Source organism: Oppia nitens, unplaced genomic scaffold, assembly GCF_028296485.1.
Source record: "Oppia nitens isolate AA-2021 unplaced genomic scaffold, nextdenovo-longstitch-racon4-pilon3 scaffold1_pilon_pilon_pilon, whole genome shotgun sequence".
NCBI lineage: Eukaryota > Metazoa > Arthropoda > Arachnida > Sarcoptiformes > Oppiidae > Oppia > Oppia nitens.
Window position 1 is genome coordinate 11924620 of NW_026533199.1, and position 22510 is coordinate 11947129.

The 22510-nt window shown below is 26.7% G+C and overlaps 1 protein-coding gene across 1 annotated transcript; it reads right to left on the reverse strand.

Annotated features, from left to right (window-relative positions):
* Positions 1-857: 857 nt before the first annotated feature.
* Positions 858-20299, reverse strand: LOC128951901 (rhoGEF domain-containing protein gxcJ-like). The gene is made up of 11 exons (XM_054297199.1): positions 20203-20299; positions 17393-17538; positions 14693-14917; positions 8457-9314; positions 7475-7761; positions 3340-3916; positions 2316-2791; positions 1985-2239; positions 1420-1923; positions 1053-1336; positions 858-967 (listed from the first exon to the last, which is right to left on the reverse strand). Exons 2-11 carry the CDS (start codon positions 17406-17408, stop codon positions 928-930), a joined length of 3522 nt encoding a protein of 1173 aa, XP_054153174.1. The 5' UTR covers positions 17409-17538; positions 20203-20299; the 3' UTR covers positions 858-927.
* Positions 20300-22510: the final 2211 nt, after the last annotated feature.

Consider the following 22510-nt stretch of genomic DNA (forward strand, 5'->3'; position numbering starts at 1 on the left):
CAAAAAAAAAACTTTTTTAAGGACAAAATCACTAATTCATTCAAAACATTAAGCGATGATTTGCGTACCAATAATAGCCGTAAAACTGCTAATAGTAGGGAACAACCGGTTAATGATATGGAAACGGGTGGTCGCCAGTGGCCAGTGATGGCCAGTAGTAGGAGTAGTAGTCAACAGAGCCAAGAGTCCATCAGCGGTGATAATCTCCGTCCAAATTCAGACAATAATTTTATCGATAATATTAAAAATGTTTTTACTAATAGTGCCTCAAAATCTAATCCTAATTATTGTTATAATAATAATTATTATTTGATTTTTGTCTTAATTTTGTCATTATTTAGTGTTGTTTAGTAAAAACAATGCTATTATTGTTTATAATTTAATATTATTATATGCTATATCACAGCTAATTATGGGACAATTATTTTGAAATATTTGATTTTTCAATGCATTTATAGTACTTATTGTATATATTATATATATATATATACGAAAATTGATTATTATTTATAATTAATTAATATAATATAATTACACAATTTTTATTGAAATTTACATTATATAATAACAACATTTGATAAATGATAAAAAAATTTATTTTAAATATATTTTTTATATATATGTGTGTATCAATAATTTCAATTAATAAAATGTTTACATTTATATTAATAATAATAAATAATAATAATATTGTTGCTTAAAAACATGAATCATATAATGACTTATTAAATACATAACTTAATATGAAAAAAAATATTTAATAATAACATGAATAATAATAATAATAATAAATTATAACTTTTTTGTTTCGTTTTGTTTATCTATATCTACATTAATAATAATATGATATAATAATATTATAAATAATAATAACAAACAAAAAAAAAAGATAAACTTATAATTTTAATTATATTGAAAAAAAATATTTCAGTCCAATGTTGTTGCCGTTTGCATAGCTTTAAGCCATCTAAACATATATTATAAATATATATATATATATATATTAAATAAATATCAAAAACATTGTATAAATATAACATAAAAAAACATACCGTTCCGCTTGACCGACAGTTTCGGCCCTAAATATAATAGTTGGCTGACCCGGATGTGACAACTGGACCAACTGTTTGGCATTAATACCGTCGACACTATCTCTCAACGGTTCCACTTTAAAGCCGAGCAACGGCTCGGACTTAAGTGCCGCCACATCTTCGCTAGCCTTATAGGTATACAAAACCATATCTTTGATGACATACCAGTAGTTTTTCCATTGTTTACGACTTTCCCGTCGATGCAGATAACCTGATATCAGCGAACCGACATCATTGGCCCGAACCTAACACAAGCGAGTGTCCAACAAAAAAATATATTATCGGTAATAAAAAACACAGTATTTATAACAAACAAAAAAATAAAAACCTCTTTCAAAACGGACGGCACGTATCGATGTTTAGCTTTTCGGTGACTCTTTCGTTCGGCAGTTCGCGAAAAAATTTGTTGCCACTCTTTGAGACTCCAGGCGCTGCCGTCGGCTCCGGTGGCCGTAGTATCGTCCGTATCCGATGCCGAGGCAGTTGTCGACGGCGTCCTAACCGTCGCCGATTGCGAGTCCAGCGACGCTCCGCTGGCATCGCTCCGGTGTTTCCTCTCGATCTCCAACCTTTCCATCTGTAGTCTGAGTCCATCGAAACATTCGTCGCAAACCCGTTCCGTCCGGTTTTTCAGGTAAGGCATCGGCGCTTTGTTAGTACTGCAGGCACTGCACACTACATTACCGCAGCACCGGCAATGATGGCGCCGGTAGGTCACTGTAAACTCTTCCGTACACAACTGACACATTGTTACCCGGGCATCGGGTATCCATACGGGTGCAGAAGCTCCCAATGCTAGAACCGGTATGTCAGGTGAGTCGCCAATTAAACTCTAAGCAAATAAAAAATATTTTATTATTATTATTAATTAGATTTTTTTTGAGTGTAATTACCCGCGACTTTGCAAACGATATCCGTTTATTAGTATTTTCTTTGATCGCTTTGTTCAGCTCATTCACCCAATCCTCCCGTTCCTTCGGTGATCGGGCGGCCAACGAAAACGATCGGGTGTGCGATATAATCGAAAACTCATTCTGAAAGTCCTGCTGTTTCGGTAGCGACACCCGCATACCGGTCAGACTAAGTTCATGGTTGACCCGATAGACACCGTGCTGTACGCACGTCAGATACAGTAGACTATCGTTAAACTATATAATCAAAAATAAAAATATATATTATATTATTAATTAAAACCTAACTGATTATGAGTAGACAGTCACATACCAGTATAAAATACCGTTCCTGCATACCCTTGCGGGACAGTTTCATTAGTTCGCCCTCTTTGATGAATACCCGGCCCGGTTTGATGACTTCACATTTACCAGTAATAATACTCTGCTGAATGGACAGCATTTTCTGTAGGTTTTCATTGCATTTCATACTATTGTTTGCGTGTTCGGCCACTTGTGATACAATTTTCAGTGCACAACATGTATCCGCATAATCATCGGATTCATCGGATAAATGATTTAAGTAGTCCTGCAATAGTAGCCTATACTGGGGTATACGTTGTACTGGTTTTAGCATATAATGTTTGACCGATAGCTTCTGGCATCGGGCGGTCAGTTCAAACTCTTTGACTGCTGACTGAAACGCCGGATAACGGTGTAGGGCGTCGTCATAGATGGCAGTTATTTGACCGAAATCGCCGATATATTGTGAATACTGTTTGAGAAACGGACAGATCCGTACCAATACATCTAATTATTTATATATATATAAAAAAATATTTAATAAATAAAATTAAAAATTTTTAAAAATAATAAATTATAATCAATAAAACAATAAATTAGTTTATCCAATGATTAATGTAATTATTAACCACTAATAGTATATTTAATCATTGATTATAATACTTTCACTATTATATAGTTATCAATGGTATTAAATATTATAGTTTAATTAAAAAATATTTTTTTTAAAATACAGAATCTTTAAAATATAGAAAATATTAATAATCATTTAATTATTTTTTTTATAAAAAAAACTGTAATTATATACTAAATTTTTTTAATTTAAACTATATTTTTTAAATAAATAATTACAAATAGTATATAAGGAGGTACAGATAAATTTTTCTTATATTATATACATTATATTATATATATATATGTTTTAAAGATTGTTTATTTTAATTTTTATATATATTAAACTGTAATATTTGTTACCTTATAATATAGTCATATTATAATCAATGATTAAATATATATATATATATATACTGTATATATATTTGAGTACAACTAACCAGATATACGTTGATGATCGGCCCAGTTATCTATACGGACTTTGAGCTCACTGGCCAACTGTTCGTTGATTTTCAACAACTGCGGCAAATAGTTGAGTATTTGTTGCAACACATCATCGGGTATGTGATCGGTGACTGCTCGGCGAAAATCATTGTTAAGCAATTGTAGGACATCTATGAATACCAGTTCACTGGAGTACAGCTCTTTGGCTATGAAATATAGTTTTTGATTTTGTTTACGTTTCCGATATTCTGGTGTCTGTTTGTTAGCCGACGATAGACTGTAGTCATCGCCTTCGCCATCGGATGACAAGTTGTTGTTGTTGGCCAACGATTCAACCGATTCCGATCGGTCTATGGCTATCCTACAGCCGACAGTATCGGTAGCGGTGGTGGCGGTGTTGGGCACCTGTATTGGGTGCCTGTGCTTACCGGTTGATAAATCGCTATTACTGTCGCTATTAATACTTAAACTACTGGTATTATCGCTATTATTACTACTACTATTACAGCCATTGCTATTGTTATTATTATTATTATTATTGGCACCGATAGTAGTATTGTTAGTCATTAATGTCTGTATTTAAAAATAAAATAAAATAAAGCAAATTATTATTATTAATATTATTATTGCATTTTAATTAATAGTTTTAGGTTTAAAATAATAAATATTTTAAAAAAAACTATTGAAATATAATTATATATATATTATGATTTTTTGTGAGTCTAAAACCGTATACAACTTTAATTTAACATAAAAAAATTTTTAAAATAAATAATTTTTTTTTTAAAAATTGCAAACTATAAATAGATTTTTTAAAAATTAAAATTTCAATGTAAGTGTACCGGTATATATATATATATATATATATATAGCCAGAAATTTTAATTTTAACTATAAATAATAACCATTAATTTGTAAATTTTTTTTAAAAATTAAACATCGAAAACTGTAAATAATATTGTTATTAATTATAAAATTAATATTTTTTGTTAACTTAATTTATTTTAGGCCTCAGTTTAATAGACAACATTTAAATAATATTAATTTTTTTTTAATAAATTACATTTACTTACAAATTTCATTAATATTATTACACTACAAACATGCACTTTATTATTGATAATATATATAATTTATTAATTATATATATTTTTTTCCTCAACAAAAAAATAAATAATAATCATGATTTTTTGGTTTTAAATTATCACAATATAATTAACTGAATTGAAATTAATTGAGAAATTTTTTAAAAAAATTACTAATAATATTATTTTTTTTTTCCTAATTAATTTATTCAAACAAAAAAAATTGCATTAAATTATAAAATTTATATTTTATCTAATATTTTTTTAAACTAAACAAAAAAAAATGGTTGACAATTTATTTATATTTGTAGGTGGCAAATGTATCGTAGTTATACTGTATATATAATTGAAATGTAATAATAAATTTATTGTGTGTCAAGTATTTATAGATAAATATATACATTACCCACAGTGATATAATAATGTGATTATTAATATTTTTAAGATTAGATAATAACTATATTAACAGTTAATATATATAAAGTAAATATATTTAGTAATATTTGGTATATATATATATTGAAAAACATATTATATAACAATCAATTTATTAAACTAATCTCTCATCAAAATAAAACATAATCATAAAGTTTATTATTTTTATTATTGTATTATTATTACTAATAAAAAAAATTATTTATAAATTCACTGTATGTTTAATAGTAAATGTTGTAAATAATGTTTAGAAAATTTAATTAAAAAAATAAATATATTTCTACTGAAAATATTGATATTGATATTTACATACATGTTGTTATACAGTATATATTAATTTAATTATATATAAATTTATATATAAATTACACTTTCTAGCTATGAGTAAACATTTTTTTCTTAACTAATAAACTGTAATAAAAATAATATGCGTAATATTTAATTAATTTTTTTGATGATTAAATTATTAAAATAGATCGTAATATAATGGCAATAATTTTTTTTAATCTAATAAAAAAATTTAAATTTTAAAATTACTATCATATCTTAAATAAATATGTAAATTGTCATAAAATTAAAATTATATTTATTATACCTAATAACATACCTTGATTAATTTGTTTATATAGAAAATTATTATTAAAGTTATTAATAATATAAAATTTTGCATTATTTAAAAAAATTGTATAATTAATGTTATATTTCTTTATAAATAATATTAAATAATTATTTGAAAAAATATTTTTTAAAAATAAATATATTTTAAAACAATAAAAGAAACTATCAGTGGTTATGAATAAAAATTATTGATATATTATTTTTTTTAAATACTAATGATTACAGTTTCAAATGTCAAATTACTAAATTATAAATATTAATAGATTATTAGTTTTGAAAAATTATCACATATTATTGCAATCAATTGTCATTATAGATATAATTAATTGTCTATTAAAAATACAATTAATGATAAAACAAAATTATGTGATCAATAATAATCAATGTTGCAATTAATTGAATTATTAAATAAAATATAAATAAATAAAAAAATGTATTTTAGATATATTGTTTACTTATATCAATAATTACAATATAATATATACACATAGTATTACTATAGCATATATATAAAATAAATTTCAATTTAACTATTGAATTAATTTTCATTTAAAAAACTAATTTACGTATTATTTAATTACTAATATTAATAATGATGTATTAACTATTGAATTTAAAATCAGTATCTAATTATATTTTAAAAGTAACAATAAAATCAAAATCAAAAAATATTAAAATAATATAACTGTTAATTTTAACTAAAATTTTATATATTATCCTTCAATATAATTTTTTAAAACCGTAAAATCATATTTAAAACACAAATAACTATTATATATATCATATTAATTATTTAATATTAATAGATATTATAAATACATGACAACATAGCAAATAAAATTTTAAATAATATAAATAAAATCACCAGTGATGATTTTTAAATTTTAAATTTATTTATTTAATAAACATATTAATAATATTCATTTTAAATAGACATTATCAAATAAAATCAAACTACTGTATATAATCTAATTCATAATTAATTTAATTAATAATAATCACAGTATTATTATTATTTTTCATCCAAATAATTTATAAATGATTAAATCAATCAATTTATATTTATAATTTTTAAAATTATAAATTAAATAGATTGTTTAAAATAATATTATATGATAATTATAAATAATAGTTATACATTGTATTATAATCACAATATTGTTTTTTGTAGGTAATATAAATATGATACTAATGCTACCAAAAAAAATATAAATAAATAAATAATTCAAATAACTATAACTAATTTTTATAATATGCTAATATAATAAAAAAATCAATGTGTAATAACCAAATTAAATTATTAATTAATTAATTAATTAATTATTATTTTAGGCAACATTTATAGTTAAAAATCAATTAATGCTTAAATTAATATATAAAACAACAGTATCCAGGTAATAACAATTTGTTTTTTATATAACTAATATTATATCAATGATGGGCATCGGTAGTATGCTTGATATACTTTTTTTTAAAAATATTATTTATTAAATCAAATTTTATAGATGATTTATTTTTGTTGAATAATATATATAAAAAAGGTAATGGGTAAATTGAAAAAAAAGAAAATAAATAAATATGAATTAGACATATTTAATTAATTAATAAATAAAAAGTTATTAATAATTTTAAAAAAAATATTTTTATGGTATTATATTTACTATATTTGTTAATTTTTAAAAAAAAAATATTTTTTTGAATTGTAAAATGTTTATAAAAATTAATTTTAATTAAAAATATCTATTAAACTATTAAATCATAGGAATTCGTTTTGAAAATAAAATATTTTTTTTTTTAAATTTAAAAAGAAAAATAATTATTACAGTACATCCTATACATAATCTAATAATACATAACACTATAATAATAATAATAATAATAATACATTAACTATTAATATATATATATAGATCTCATAAATACTGTATTACATAAAAAATATACATATATTTAATTGCAATAAAAAATAATAATATTTATTACAAACACATACCTCATGAAGTGATACATCGGACGACGAGATACCGGTGCTATCAGCTGACGATAAATTACTTTGACGTTTGTCGATAGCCTGGCGCAGCTCCCGGTGCAGATCAGGTGTCATACCGATACCGCCGGCGCCGACGCTACCAAACAGTATCCGTTCGTCCAGATCCTCAATAATCGGTTCATCGTCGTTGTTGTCGTCAATATTGACGGGCAATGAGTGCCGGGACGGCTGTACAGTCTTACAGCTAACACTGGTCGACATGACTCGGGTAGACTGTGATCGCATCGGTGCTGTTATATTAGTTTGCAAAATAATAAAAAATAAAAAACTAATATAAAATTTATAAATATAAACTTAAATTTTTTTATATAAGATTTTTGGAAAAAAAATTATATAACAATCTATTATTATAACATACAATAAAATAAATTTTTGTTTATCAATCTATAGTTCGTATTCTTTATCAATGATTTATAAATTTATTATTAAAAATAATAATTACTAAATAATAAGTACTGATAAATTCTGGCAAAATAAATAAATTATTAATATAATACAGTTATTACACATACACATACACACACACACACACACACACACACACACACACACACACACACACACACACACACACACACACACACACACACACACACACACACACAATTATATACTACTTGTATTTTTATATAAACCTAACGTTAAACTGTAATTCAGTCATATTTTCAAATAATATTCAATATTTAATTTATTAATCTTACATAAAAAGTTTTATATAATTTAAACATTTTACTTAAAAACAATATATTAAACAAACAAATAAAATTAAAAACCACCTTGATATTTTTAAAAATATTCTAGTAAAACTTTCTATACTAAATAAAAGATCAATTAAAAATATTATAATATAATAGTAATTAGATTTAATTATATTAAAAAAATTAAAAATAATATTAACTTCTAAATTAAGACACAGAAAACATACCTGACTTTTGTACACCACTGGCACCGGTAGCCGTCATCCCTATCATCTCATCATTAGTAGCCGATTTGAGTGCCTGAGACGGCACTGGTAGCTCATCATCGACTACTGCTGGCATTAGTCTAAAATCAGTAGTATCGTCGGCGTCGGCAACGGGAGTCGCCTCCCTGTCCTCAGAATTAGTACGATATTCGGACGCAAACGACTGATAGTTGGACGCAATAGAACTGATGTCATCGTTAATGGTTTCCTGATCCCAGTCCCGATAGAACCGGGAGCCACCTTCAACTTGCCGTTGTTGGCCATCGGGTCCGAGTTCAGCGTCAAACCACTGGGTGCTGGCAGTGGTTGTGGTCAACGACGACAATGTTGACTGCGAGTCAGCCAAACCATCGCTTCGGTATCTCTCCAGATCATTGTTGACGCAGCCATAGGGAAACAACTCCTCTACGTCCTCATCGTCACCACCACTACCACCTCCTCCTCCTCGGACACCACCACCAATAGGACGATTTGTTGGCGTTGTAGGCGTCAGCGGATTAGTTGGTGTCTTATTGTTGAGATCCATGTCCTCTGTGTCGTCGCTGTCGTCGATATTATTACCGTTCATATCCTCGTAGAGCGAGTTATTACGGGCGTCCAGTTGTGTCTGACGGTCGCACAGTTGCGGTGTCCGGTTGGCCATTGGGAGACTAGTAGGAGGAATATGATTCAGATCGTCGCCTGTGCTGATGCTTACGTCACGCGTACGGACCATCGGTTTTGGTGGTCGCGGCGGTGGCGGTAACGGTCGCTTTGACCAATCATTATTATTAGCTGCTGTCCGATGATCGGGAACGTTAGGTACTGAACCACCACTACCTTTAGATACAGAAGCATACAAATGAAAATTATTGGCAATAGAGGAATAGGGTGTACTTCTAGCACTGGTAGCTAATGTAGAATTGGAAGTGAAATTACTAGTAGTAGTAGTATTCATAATAGAAGAGGAAGCTGTTCTAGAGGACAGTATAGAGGAATAGGAGGGTAGGGGTGGTCTTTCGGGTCGTTTGTTGTGAGTTCGGATAATCCGTGGCTGATTAGCATCGATGGTATTATCGACGGTATCGGTAGTTGACTGTAATGTTCCGGTTATTAGTCGTTTGGAGCCAACAGTAGCGACAGTTGATAGACTGTCCTGACTTTGGCGGACGTCCAGTTCGGTTAGCGAACGGCATCGGCGAAACTTCCAGCTAAACGGCTGCCAATCGAGCGGATCCATGGTTTGGCTGCGCTCGGCTGCCCTGCGATGGCGACGTGGCGGCGGTTTTGGGCCCCAGTTTCGTGTAGGACTTATAGTAATGGGAGCACTGGCAGGCATTGGCGGCGGCAGCCGATTGATTGGCACAGTTTGTTCAGCCATTATCGGTGGTCCAACATTACCACCACTACCGGTGTCATACATACGATCCATAGCCGCGTTGCGGGCGTTCATAATCTGTACCCGAGTCGGCAGGCGTACAGTTATTCGCTGACCCGGTTTTGGTTTGGCCGGTACGGGTATCGGTGGTTTCGGATGATCGTAAATGGCCAACAGTTGGTGAATGTTGGGCGGTGTTCGTCGCCAACTGGCTTTCTGTCCGCCACCGACCCGACTGTTATGCATGAATCGACGTTTTGGTTTATAGTTCAGCCGTACGTTACTGTAGTAGATATGCGCCGGCACTCGTTGCCGACAACGCCTGACTACCGAACTGCTGTCCATCGATGTCCACTCCGATTCGGACAACGTTATGGACACTTTGGGTGCCGGTGGTCGCGGTGGCGGCGGCCGTGGAGGTGGTTGACGTTTGCCCCGGATCATCGGTTGGGTGTGCAATGTAGGAACCGATGCCACTTTGCCGACACCTGTACGCAAGCCGGCCGAAAAACGTCGCGGCGGACGCAGCGGACCCGACACGGGGCTCATGTAGGCATCGAGCCGTTCCTGTGTAGCGGCAATTTCTTCGTACACATGAAGACGATGAGCGCCACCCGATCGGCGCAATGAGTCGCACAGTTCGGAATCGCTGACAACAACATCGAAATCTGAATCATAACCGGCGGCCGCACCGCGATATCGACGGTCCATATGCGGCGGTAGTGGCGGTGGATAGCGGGTAGACATAAAACGCTCGTATTCTAAGTCGTGGACAGTCGGGCCAGACATACGTCGACTAGAGGACATAAGTTCACGTAGTTTGGGTCCAATGGACGTAATTTTCGGCAACGATTCCATAGCTTTGGCCTTAAACCGGTCCAATTTGACCCGTGTTTTGGACTTTTTCCGCGGTTTTTTGTGACCAGAGCCGACTCGCGATACACGTTCGAGAAACTGTTGTTCCTCTGTCCTGTCGTCGTCCTCTTCGGTCTCGTATTGACCGATCATTGTTGTCTTATTCAACGGCACAACAGTAGTGGCCGTATCGCTGACTGTAGAGTAGGTCTGACTGACATTATAATTGTCATCGTCAGCACCGGTATGTTCAGAGCCGCCGCCGCCGCCACCAAAAGTATGTACAACACCAACGTTTTCGTATTCCTGTCTAAACTCGGATACATTGTCGTCAGCTGTCGGCGGCTTATCATCATTGGTGGTGATGGTAGTAGTAGTAGTGGTGGTGGCCAGTTGTTGTTGTTGGTCATCGCATACAACAATTTGCGGAACATTAGTCAAATCGGTGGTAGTGTCCATTGATTTTAGCTCAGTTGTAACAGTTTTGTTACGTTTGTTTCCTCCGCCTCCCAGCGGGAATATACCGCTAACTTTTTCCCGTAACACACGAAACGAGTCGTGCGGCCCGAAACCGACCACTCGTCGGGCCTTCTTTTTCATACGATTTTTGATAGACTTGCGCTCATTGTTGTCGCGGTTGCGACCGTGATGGTCACCCGTTTCAGCTTCTGTATCGCTGCCCGAAGCGTCACGTGACGGTACATAAGTGACACCAATTTCTCGGATATTTTCTATAAGCTCGTACTTGACCACCACATCCTCCAAGACCTCCCTGTTCTCGTTATTGATGGTGGTTTGTTGGCCACTTACTGCCGGTTGTTTATCCTCATTGTCATCAATAGCTATCTCTTCGTAGTGTCGTTCGCCGCGACGCCGCTGCTCGTCATTGGTCGGTATCGGAGACGGTTCGTACTCATCATCGGCATCAATGGCCAACTGGTCGTCGGCGGTAAGTGTTTTGTTGATCGCCGCCGATGTCGACGACTGACCACCAGCTTTGACTGCAGCGGCCTTTGCCTTCATTTTCTCAAATTGTTTCTGTTTTTTCATAATCTTCTGCTTCTGACGATCGGAGCTACGGAACCGGTCGAACAGTGAACGCTTTTCCCGACGATCCTCGGCCCGGGCCTCCCGTTCCGCTCGTTTGCGTAATTTTTCCTCTTCCCTGAGCTTCTTCTCCAGTAGTTTTCGTTCGCGTTTCAGCTCTTTCTGTGCGGACGACTCGGTCGATGACTTTTGCGATGCCTGTCCTTCCAGTAGTTTCATCTCCTGGTGCTGAAGTGTCAACAGATCATGACCGCCGCTACCGCTACGTTCAAGTGACCTACGTTTGACCTCTTCCATGGCCGACTCGATAATCAATTTTGACGCCCGTTTGGCCAACAAATCCATGTCCGAACTATTGTTGTTGTTGTTGTTGTCGGTATCGGTGTCTGCAAACTTGACAGTCAATGTTTCGCTATTTGGTTTATCAATGCCAGTGTCCAATACTGATGTGGACGGTATTGACTCAGTAGCTACCGGTGCTGGACTACTGACCAACACAATGGGTCGCTGTTTAGATGTTTTCGGTCCGGCTGACGACTCGGCCACTACTCCATTATTATCAATAATAGGAACACCTATTTCGATGACAATCGCCTGATCGTTGTTGACTGTAGGCGCTGGAGTTGGTGGTGGTGGCGGCGAATCGACTATTAGTTTATTGGATTTTTTAACAATAGGATTGTCGTCCACATTGTCTTTGTTATTAACCGGTGAAGTGGTCTTTGTCGTCTCAGACAACTGTTTAGTCGGCTCCTCATTACCAACTTTAGCTTTGGCAGCAGCAGCACCTGTAGCTGTATTTATCGGTTGCTGAGCAGCACCTGTCGATGATGATGATGACGGCTGTCCCGGCAAACCGTATCGCGACTGTAGGTCATCGAAATTAATTGGATCGGGATTTTCAATCAAAACCGGCATATGTTTCGGTAAACTATCGGTACCACCACCGCCACCACCACTGTCTAACATTTGTAAGGCTAGATCTGGCGGTACCCATGAGTCGCGATTGAATTCAATGTCCCGATAGTCGTACGAACATTCAGTTTGGCCGTCGTCCAGATAGTTGAAACCGTCGGGTCCTATACTGGAAAAGTCGTCACCAAAACTGTGACCAAACTGCGGCTGACGACTCTGTTTGGATCTACAGGTGCGGCGGAGGCGGCGGTAAAGAAAATAATTAGTTTTATTGCCTAATATTTTTAATGGCATTATAATGACAATTACTTGTTCGGGAGGGCCCTCTTTGCCGATTCTAGTGCCTTATTGTAGAGATTGACGGCCAAATTGGTGCAGCAAACTGTCCGCTCCTCTAGCGAATCGTTATTACGCGAGCACTGGCCTAATGTAGGAAAACGGGTGCCACGACCAACAGCACCACCACCACCAGGTTGGCTACCGGTTCCCGTTTCACACGCGTTATAAACATTGCTGTTTAGAAATCAAATATAAATGTAATAATAAACAAACAAAAAATTATTATTAGTTAAGTATTAAGTGAAGTGTAATCTAATAATTAGTTTGTTAATAGTCTAACTAATATATTAATATCTTAAATTTATTTTTAAAACAGTTTGCTAAATGTAAAAATAATTAATTAATAATTTTTTTTAGAAAAAAATCTACTGTATTAAATAATGCTGTAAGTATAATTACTTTAAAAAATAATATGTTAATTAATATAATTAATTTTATATGCAAATATACAAATAATTAAACTATTTATTAATTAAACTAAATAAATTTATTAACAACTTAATTTACTTGAGAAAAAATTAAAAACTACTTATATTCAAACAATTATATTTGAATTAAATATTATATATATATATATTAAAAAATAAAACTGTAAATTTTGATCTAAAAATTAATAATTAATAAACAAAAATGATAATTAATTAAATTTTAGGTTGTAGAGGACATAATCTTTTTTAAATATTTAATTAAGTATATACAGTATGATAATAAATTTAATTAAAATAGTTTAATTATTTGTATATTTGCATATAAACTTACTAATATACAAAAAAAAAAATTATTTCTTAAAGTAATTATAATTCAAATTTTTATGTTTAAAAAAAAATCATTAGTAAAAAATACATACTTATTATCTGTCTGTCCATCAACAGCAGCACCACTGGTAGTATCACTACCACTACTTCCCATTTTTAATGGACGGCATTTCGATGTGTTATCCAATTTAGGGTTTGCCGTCGTATCGTTCATCACTTTTTTCGGCTGATTTTTTAGCCGACATTTTTCATCAGTATTACTACTACTGCTAATAGTAGGAGAAACGGCATCTTTAATGCCGTTCCCATTGATGTCTACAGCTGTGGTGGTACTTATGGTGATGTTGTTGTTGTTATCATTATTATTAATATTTGTATTAATATTATTATTATTATTATTACTAGTATTAGCTATACAAGTGTTGTCTGATTTGTTGGCAGACATTCAGCGCTGAAAATACTTATTATATATTTTTTTATATAATTTTTATTTTCAAACAACACTTTTCAAACTATTCAACAAATTTAAAGTTATTTTTGGGGACAGTTGTGTGTATAGTAGATGAACTCACAAGTTATATAAATATATATATATATAGAGTAATAGTTATCAGATATTAAAACATATTGTAGAGAAACGGTAGTTTAAAAAAATGAGAGCACAATAGTATAATAATAATAAAAAACAATAGAAATAATTATTGATGTAAAAAATTATTAAAGAAAAAAATATATTTAAATTTAGACAGCAATGAAAGTAATAGAGAGAGAAAAAACAATAGATATATAGAGTTTAAATGATTATATTGAGCACCGGGATGATAGACACCGGTAGTTTTTTTATATTAATCAGCACATAATGTGCATCATATAGTATATAATACTCATACAGTTTTAACTTTTTTAAAAAAAAAGTTCAGATGATATACCTGTGCTCTGTATGGGAGCCGCCGATGATGTATTGTTGTCGTTGTTGTTGTTGATCAATGATTTTTGTGACAGACCCGGAGGTTTGTAGGGAACGGGAGGTTTGTTTGTGCTATTGTTGACTATTAATGTTGAAGGTTTAGTAGGAATTTTAGGACTGAGCGGCGATTTTGTTGTCGACACCACCGTTGATGTCGTAGACGACGACTTATCGCTTTTGTTGAGACCTTAATAATTGAAAAAAATTTTAATTAAGTATATTTTTGTAATTAATTAATTTTAAAAAATAATTTAATGTAAAAACTATATTTTTATATATAAAATAATAACTGTATAAATTAAATAAAGTTATAGATTTGTTACTAAAATTTTTAAATTATAAAATCGTATCGAAAATTAATATATTATTAAAATTTTAATAATATATATTTGCATTTATAAATATATATTACAGTTTTTTTTCAAAAAAAATATATATCATATAAAAAATATTTATTATTATTAAAATAAACTAATATATTGTATATATTTTTTTAAAAACCAAAAACTTAATAATAATAAACAATCAGTTTTTAACAAACAATTATTGACGCAAATTAAATCATTTTAATAATTTACAAAAAAAAAGAAAAACAAAATTTACTATAATTTAATTAAAACATTTCCTAATAATAGAAACTAAAATTATATGTATAAATAAATTGCTTATTTTTTAAAAGCACTCATTTGTAATATAATTATTATAAAACATAAAATTGTAAATTATTTCTAATTATATTACTAATTATATTTCTAATTATTTAATAATAATAATAATATAAATTAATTTATAACATATAAACAATACTATACTTGTTAATTGTTGAAAAATAAACTTGAATTTTATTTTTTAAATATTATAATTTATGAATAAACAAAAATTATATTTAGTATAACTATCACTAAATTTATTATTAATTAAACAAATTTATTTAAAAAACATTAAGTTTTTATAAATAAAAAATAAATCACACTTAAAGAAGATGTCTTCCTTATCTATTTTTTTCTCTCTCTCTCTATCGACACATATATACTACTCATTCACAACATCCCTGTGCTCTCAAATGCCATTATTATTATTAGTGTACTGTTATGTAAAAAAATTTTAAAATAAAAAATTTTTAAAAATAACCCATGTCTATGTATATTTAAAATGAAACATTATGTTTGTGTGTCTTATATATATATATTTTGTTAGATAATGTGTTTTTTTTATTATATAGCAGTTAAACGTATAGTTGCGTATAATTAATATATACTGTACTGTAAATGTTTTTATGCATTTTCAAAAAAAAAAGTTTTTCATACTATAGTCAAAAATAATTAAAAATAAATTGCTGCACGTATGCTATCTATTAAATAAATAACAAATTAACTAGATAATTTTTATGATTAAATAATATAATTAAAAAAATTATGTTTAATTTTAAAAACAAAATGTAATTTTAAATCAACTATAGTATAATTAAATTAGATTTTAAAATTAAATATTATTTTATAGCAAGATAAATACTTAAGAAATATAATATTTAAATTTAAAATAATTTTTTTATTAAATATTAATTACAATTAAGATAGAAAATTATGTAAAAAATTAAATAATCAAACATTTAGTTTATGAAATAATATTTGCATTATTACTAAAAAAATATTAATAATGTAATAAAGTTAAAAAATATATATATATAACTTAATACTGTACTTCCCTTTTAAAAATAGATAGTTGTGTAATTAAGTGATTATTACAATATTAAAATTTAAATGAAACTAAACACGGAACTTTTTTGTTAAAAATTATTATTTAAATTCATTAATAAAACAAATTAATAATCACAATATTTTTTACATTTATGTAATCATTAAATATAATTGTACTATCATTTAATAACTAATAACAGTACAAATATACTAACTTTTAACTACTAAACCAAAAATCGTTTAGTCTAATGATAATAATATTGAGTTTACTATCTATAAGTTCACAAAAATAAAACAAATAAATTTTAATATATCCATTACAATAGCTAATTGTATATTTATAGTTTGAAAAATACAGTGATAAATGATTAAAAATTTTCAAATATATACTGTAATATATATAATAGACATTAACCAAAATCTGTTACCAATTGACTTACAAATAAAAGATAAGATAAATAAATAAATTCCTAAAGAATTTTCTGAAAACATATTTATAATGTATAGTAATATAAACAATATAAAGAATATTCTGTAAAAACATTTAGAAATAAAAATTACTTAAAAATAATTTAAATCTATTTTTAAATCTAAATAATTATAGAATTTATAATTAATTGCTAATTTTTGTATATTTATTTTTAATAGAAAATTTAATTGATGTTTATTATTATTATTATCTATTAAATTATCAATATGAATTTAGTAAATCATTTAAAAAAAATAATTAATTAAATTAAATAGTAAAAAAACATAGCATAAAATATGAAATTAATCTACTTTTTGAAAAAACTAATTATTTCATATTTCAATAAATAATATGGTTTTAATAAAATTTAAAATTTAAGTTACAGTTATATAATCGGATTTTATTTAAATTAAATTTATGATTTTTTTCTAAAAATATTTTATAAATAAATAAATTTTTTATCATTATTTTTTTGTTGTTATGTCAATATACATACCATTAGTTGTTCGCATTGTGCTTATGGATGATAATAATGTTTTATCCAATGATTTATCATTTATACCATCACTAGTGTCTTGATATGCATTGTTGTTAGTGTTGTTGTTGTTGTTAATGACTGGTGTTATTGTTGTACTTTTTAAACTATTTATAATAGTATTACAATTATTATTAGTACTATAACTTCTATTAAACTTTAAAATATCACATTTACTACTATTACTACTACTACTACTAACAAAACAACTATTACTACTACTACTACTACTACTAATAAAATTATTATTACTAATACTTTTACTTCTATTAATTAATTTATTTTTAGTTATTAATGAATGATTATTAGAGTAATTATTATTATTATTAATATTATTTGAATTATTATTAAATTTTTTATAATTATATAGAAAACTTTTATTATTATTATTATTATTATTAATCAATATTTTCTCCAATTTGTTTTTATACAAATTTTTGTCATCAATTAATTCACTCATTTTTTCAAACTTTAAAATTTAAAAAATAAATATAAAAAATAGGATATTTTCCCAATCACTATTATTTAAATTATTACTTTATAATTTTTTTTGACTATAAATATAAAATGATATCTTATTACAGTTTATTATTGTACTTAATTTATTATTATTATTATTATTGACAATTTATTTTTATTTTATTTTTTAGTTTTAAATTGTCACAGGTTGTCGACATATGATTAAATAAAATGTTTTATTTAATAAATTTATACCAACAACAAAAAATATTAAACACATTTTTCATATGTTAAAAACAATTTGTATCAATAAATCATTAATTTCTAGATATAGTAGATGTATGTATTGATATAAATAAATAAATATATATATAAAAAAATGTTGTCATTTAAAAAATATTTTTGTTGAAATAATAATATTTATTATAAAATTTATTTATGCATAAAATATTTTTTTTGAATATAACTATTCACTATAAAAAATTGTTGCAAAATGACACTTATTTTATATATTAATATTATTTATATTTATATATGAATAACAAAAATATTTTTATATAAAAAACAACAATTTTTATTTCAATTTTAACTGTTGAAAAAAATAGTTGTGTATAAAATTCACATGAAATTAGATAAATATATGTATATAAATTTAATACTGTATATATTATTTTATATTATTTGGGAAATCATGTATTTTATAACATTTTTTCACATTATTATATTATATTATTACCACTACTACTACATATTAAATGAAATTTTTTTTGTAGAAAACAATTTTATACATATATTTAGTTATTTTAATTGTCATTATTTATTATTATTATAATAATAACAATTAGTATTATTACAATAATTTATAAATATTATTATTATTATGTTTTACAAATAATAATAATAATAATAATAATAATAGCACCAGTTATTATTAAATTAAACAATTACATTATTATGGACATTATTTTTTATTATAATATATAAAACTATTATATTTAAAAATATTATGTTAATATATGTGACATTTACAACACAAATATAAATAAAATATATATAAAACAATGATTTCAAACACGTATATAAAGTAGTAATAGATGTTAATTACAATATTAATAATATGAAATAAAACAAAATTTTAAAAAAAATTTCATATACAGTACAGTATAATCTAATAGTTTTCAAAAAACAATAGATAAAGTCAATGAACAAAAAACCACTTAATAATGAATAAATATGAAAAAATATGCGATTATTTCACTGTATAGGGAACTCTATGGGAAATATCATTAGTTGAAAACTATATTTTATTTTTGTGATAATTAATACAGTATTTATTTCATAATAATAATCAACAACAAAAAAAAACATATAAAACTAATTTACCGTATAATACAAAACGTTTAGTGTTTAACAAAGTTTAAGTCTATATAACAAATAAATAAAATGATAATAAATTATTATTTTTATTATCAGTTAAAAGCTAGTAGTAGTAGTAGTAGTGATTCATTCAATTATTTAAATAAAATTGAAATTTTTATTATTATTTTTTTTCAAAAATACAATAATAATAATATATTTGATATATGATTGACGTAAAAAAAATTATGGTCGCATTTTATCAAATGGCAACACATTATGTGACACTATTTTATTGTTATATAATAATTATTACATTATTATTATTATTATTATTTAATATTATATATATATTACCCATTATAGCTAAATATTATTATATACGTAAGTGTCGATTATATATACTGTATATATATATATATATATATATATTTTTTTTTAAAAATAAAGTATATGTATGTATGTATCATATCATACCAGCAAACAGGTAGTAGTAATAGTAGTATTTAATAGTCAAGTAGTCAGTCATATATATATATACCAGTATATAGTAGTTATTGCATGTGATTCATGCAAACATTTATTTTAAATAGTATATACTGTATATATTTATATGTAATCACATAAACTGTAATTTTTATCAACAAAAACAAATATTACTTAACATAATATTTTATTAATTGTTGAGACAATTATAGTAAACTATTTATATTTTAAATAATTTTTTATAAAATAATATTCTAATGCTATTAAAACAAATTTTTTTTGTTTAAAACTTAAATTTTAACTATGGTAATTTTATTTTTTTTTTGTATATGTACATTGTACATATGATTAACTGTACGATTATGATGAAAATGATGCATCATACAATAACAAAGTTAATTTATTTTATTATATATATATTAGTATATATATATATATATATATATATATATATTAGTATATATAGTTACCTTGATAATTGGGTGTACCAATGTATGATGTACCATTATTATTATTAAATAAATAAATAAACACTACAATAAATTAATGTATTTGACATTGTGGTGTTATATTAAGTGGGGGATACTTTTTTTAAAAAAAAAACTAAAAAATATCACATATTTTAATAGAAAAAATTAATAATAACATTGAACATTATGAAAATGTGTAAAAAAAATTTTTCCAATATAATAAATTAAAACTTAAAATTATAAAACATTAGATATTTATTAAAAATCACATGATAAACTTGATGTGTATAATAGTATATATACTATATTACAGTATATATTAATTATTTTCAATAAAAAAAAGTGTAAAATTACTTTTTAGACTTAATTTTTTTTTTTAAATTTTAAAAATGCACTTTTATTATACGTATACTTTAAAAAAACAAACAAAATTTTTAAATAAATACAATGATTTTAGATTTATGGTTAATATATGGTGTGTGTGTGTGTGTGTGTGTGTGTGATATGTTTATTTGATAATTATAAAAAATTTGTATAAAAATATTTTTATTAAAATAAAACAATGTATAATATTGTTAAAAAACTTTTTTGTTGTTATTATATATATATGTGTTTTGGCATCCCTTAACCACAATGTTTACTATTATATATTTTTGGGTGATATGGTTGCTATATATTACTTACGATAACAACCAATAATGTGTTTTTGAAAAATATATACAATAAAGTAATATAACTTTACCATACAGTATATGCTAGTATATAATAAATATTTTCAAACAAAAATTATTGCAATAATTTTTTAAAAATTGTAACTATTTTTTTAAATAGTCCATTTAACTAATAATAAAATCATTGACATTTTTTTTTATTTAACTTAATTAGTTTAACTAAATAGCATAGACTGTTTGTATTTAATAGCATACTGTAAATTATTATTTAAAAAATTATCTAGATGCATTGCGCCATCTAGTACTAATGTATGTTTAAAAATAAATTTTTAATAAAATTTTTAATAGATATTAAAAAGTTATTTATTATTACTATATTAGTTATTTATAATGTATATATGACAGTAAATTTTATTAATACTATATTAATTTGTTAAAATTTTCAAAAATAATAATTTATTAAATATTTTTATCTAATAAATAAAATCTACTATTGATTTAAATATATGAAAAAAAACTTGTATATACTGTACTGTAATACATAGTTCATCAGCACATCAGATCATATCATATATCAAAGTTTGTTTTTATTTAATATATGTATAAAAACTTTTTTGTATATATTAAATACACACAAAATTTTTATTTTGAAGTTTGAATAAAATCAATTCATAGCACATTTTTTTATACAAAAGTATCAACTAAAAATATTGTATAAAAATATTTTTTAAAAATATATATTAATATATATATATATATAAAGTAAAAGGGCCTTACATTAATCTCGCACACGCGGTTTTTCCTATAATTCTTAAACGGAGTGAGATATATTAATTTTGTAAAAAGAGTATTAAAAAGTGATTTACGCATGATATTATAAAATATTAAATTTTTAATTTTGATCACGTGATCATATTTATTCTTGGATCTTTGCAAACCACTATATCAAAACCTAAACTATAAATGCTAGAATAAAATTTCAATAGTAAGTTTGTAATGCCTAAACTGGAAATTTATAGGAAGAAAAAATTTTTAAAATTGGTTGCAGAATAAATTTTTTATGGCTTTTCAAACTTGTGGAAAAACACATTATATAAAATAGTCGAAAATAAAATGACGTTATTTATGGACAGTAGACACTTATTAGATAGAGATATTAATACTATTGCTTATTCTGAAAACAAAATTTTTTTATGTCAAATATTTTTTTAGATAATCAAATTTAATTAAAAATTGCATTATCGAAATATAATGTTGTGTTTTTTATTGTAATTTAATTATCTAAAAAAATATTTAACATAAAAAAATTTTGTTTTCAGAATAAGCAATAGTATTAATATCTCTATCTAATAAGTGTCTACTGTCCATAAATAACGTCATTTTATTTTCGACTATTTTATATAATGTGTTTTTCCACAAGTTTGAAAAGCCATAAAAAATTTATTCTGCAACCAATTTTAAAAATTTTTTCTTCCTATAAATTTCCAGTTTAGGCATTACAAACTTACTATTGAAATTTTATTCTAGCATTTATAGTTTAGGTTATGACATAGTGGTTTGCAAAGATCCAAGAATAAATATGATCACGTGATCAAAATTAAAAATTTAATATTTTATAATATCACGCGTAAATCACT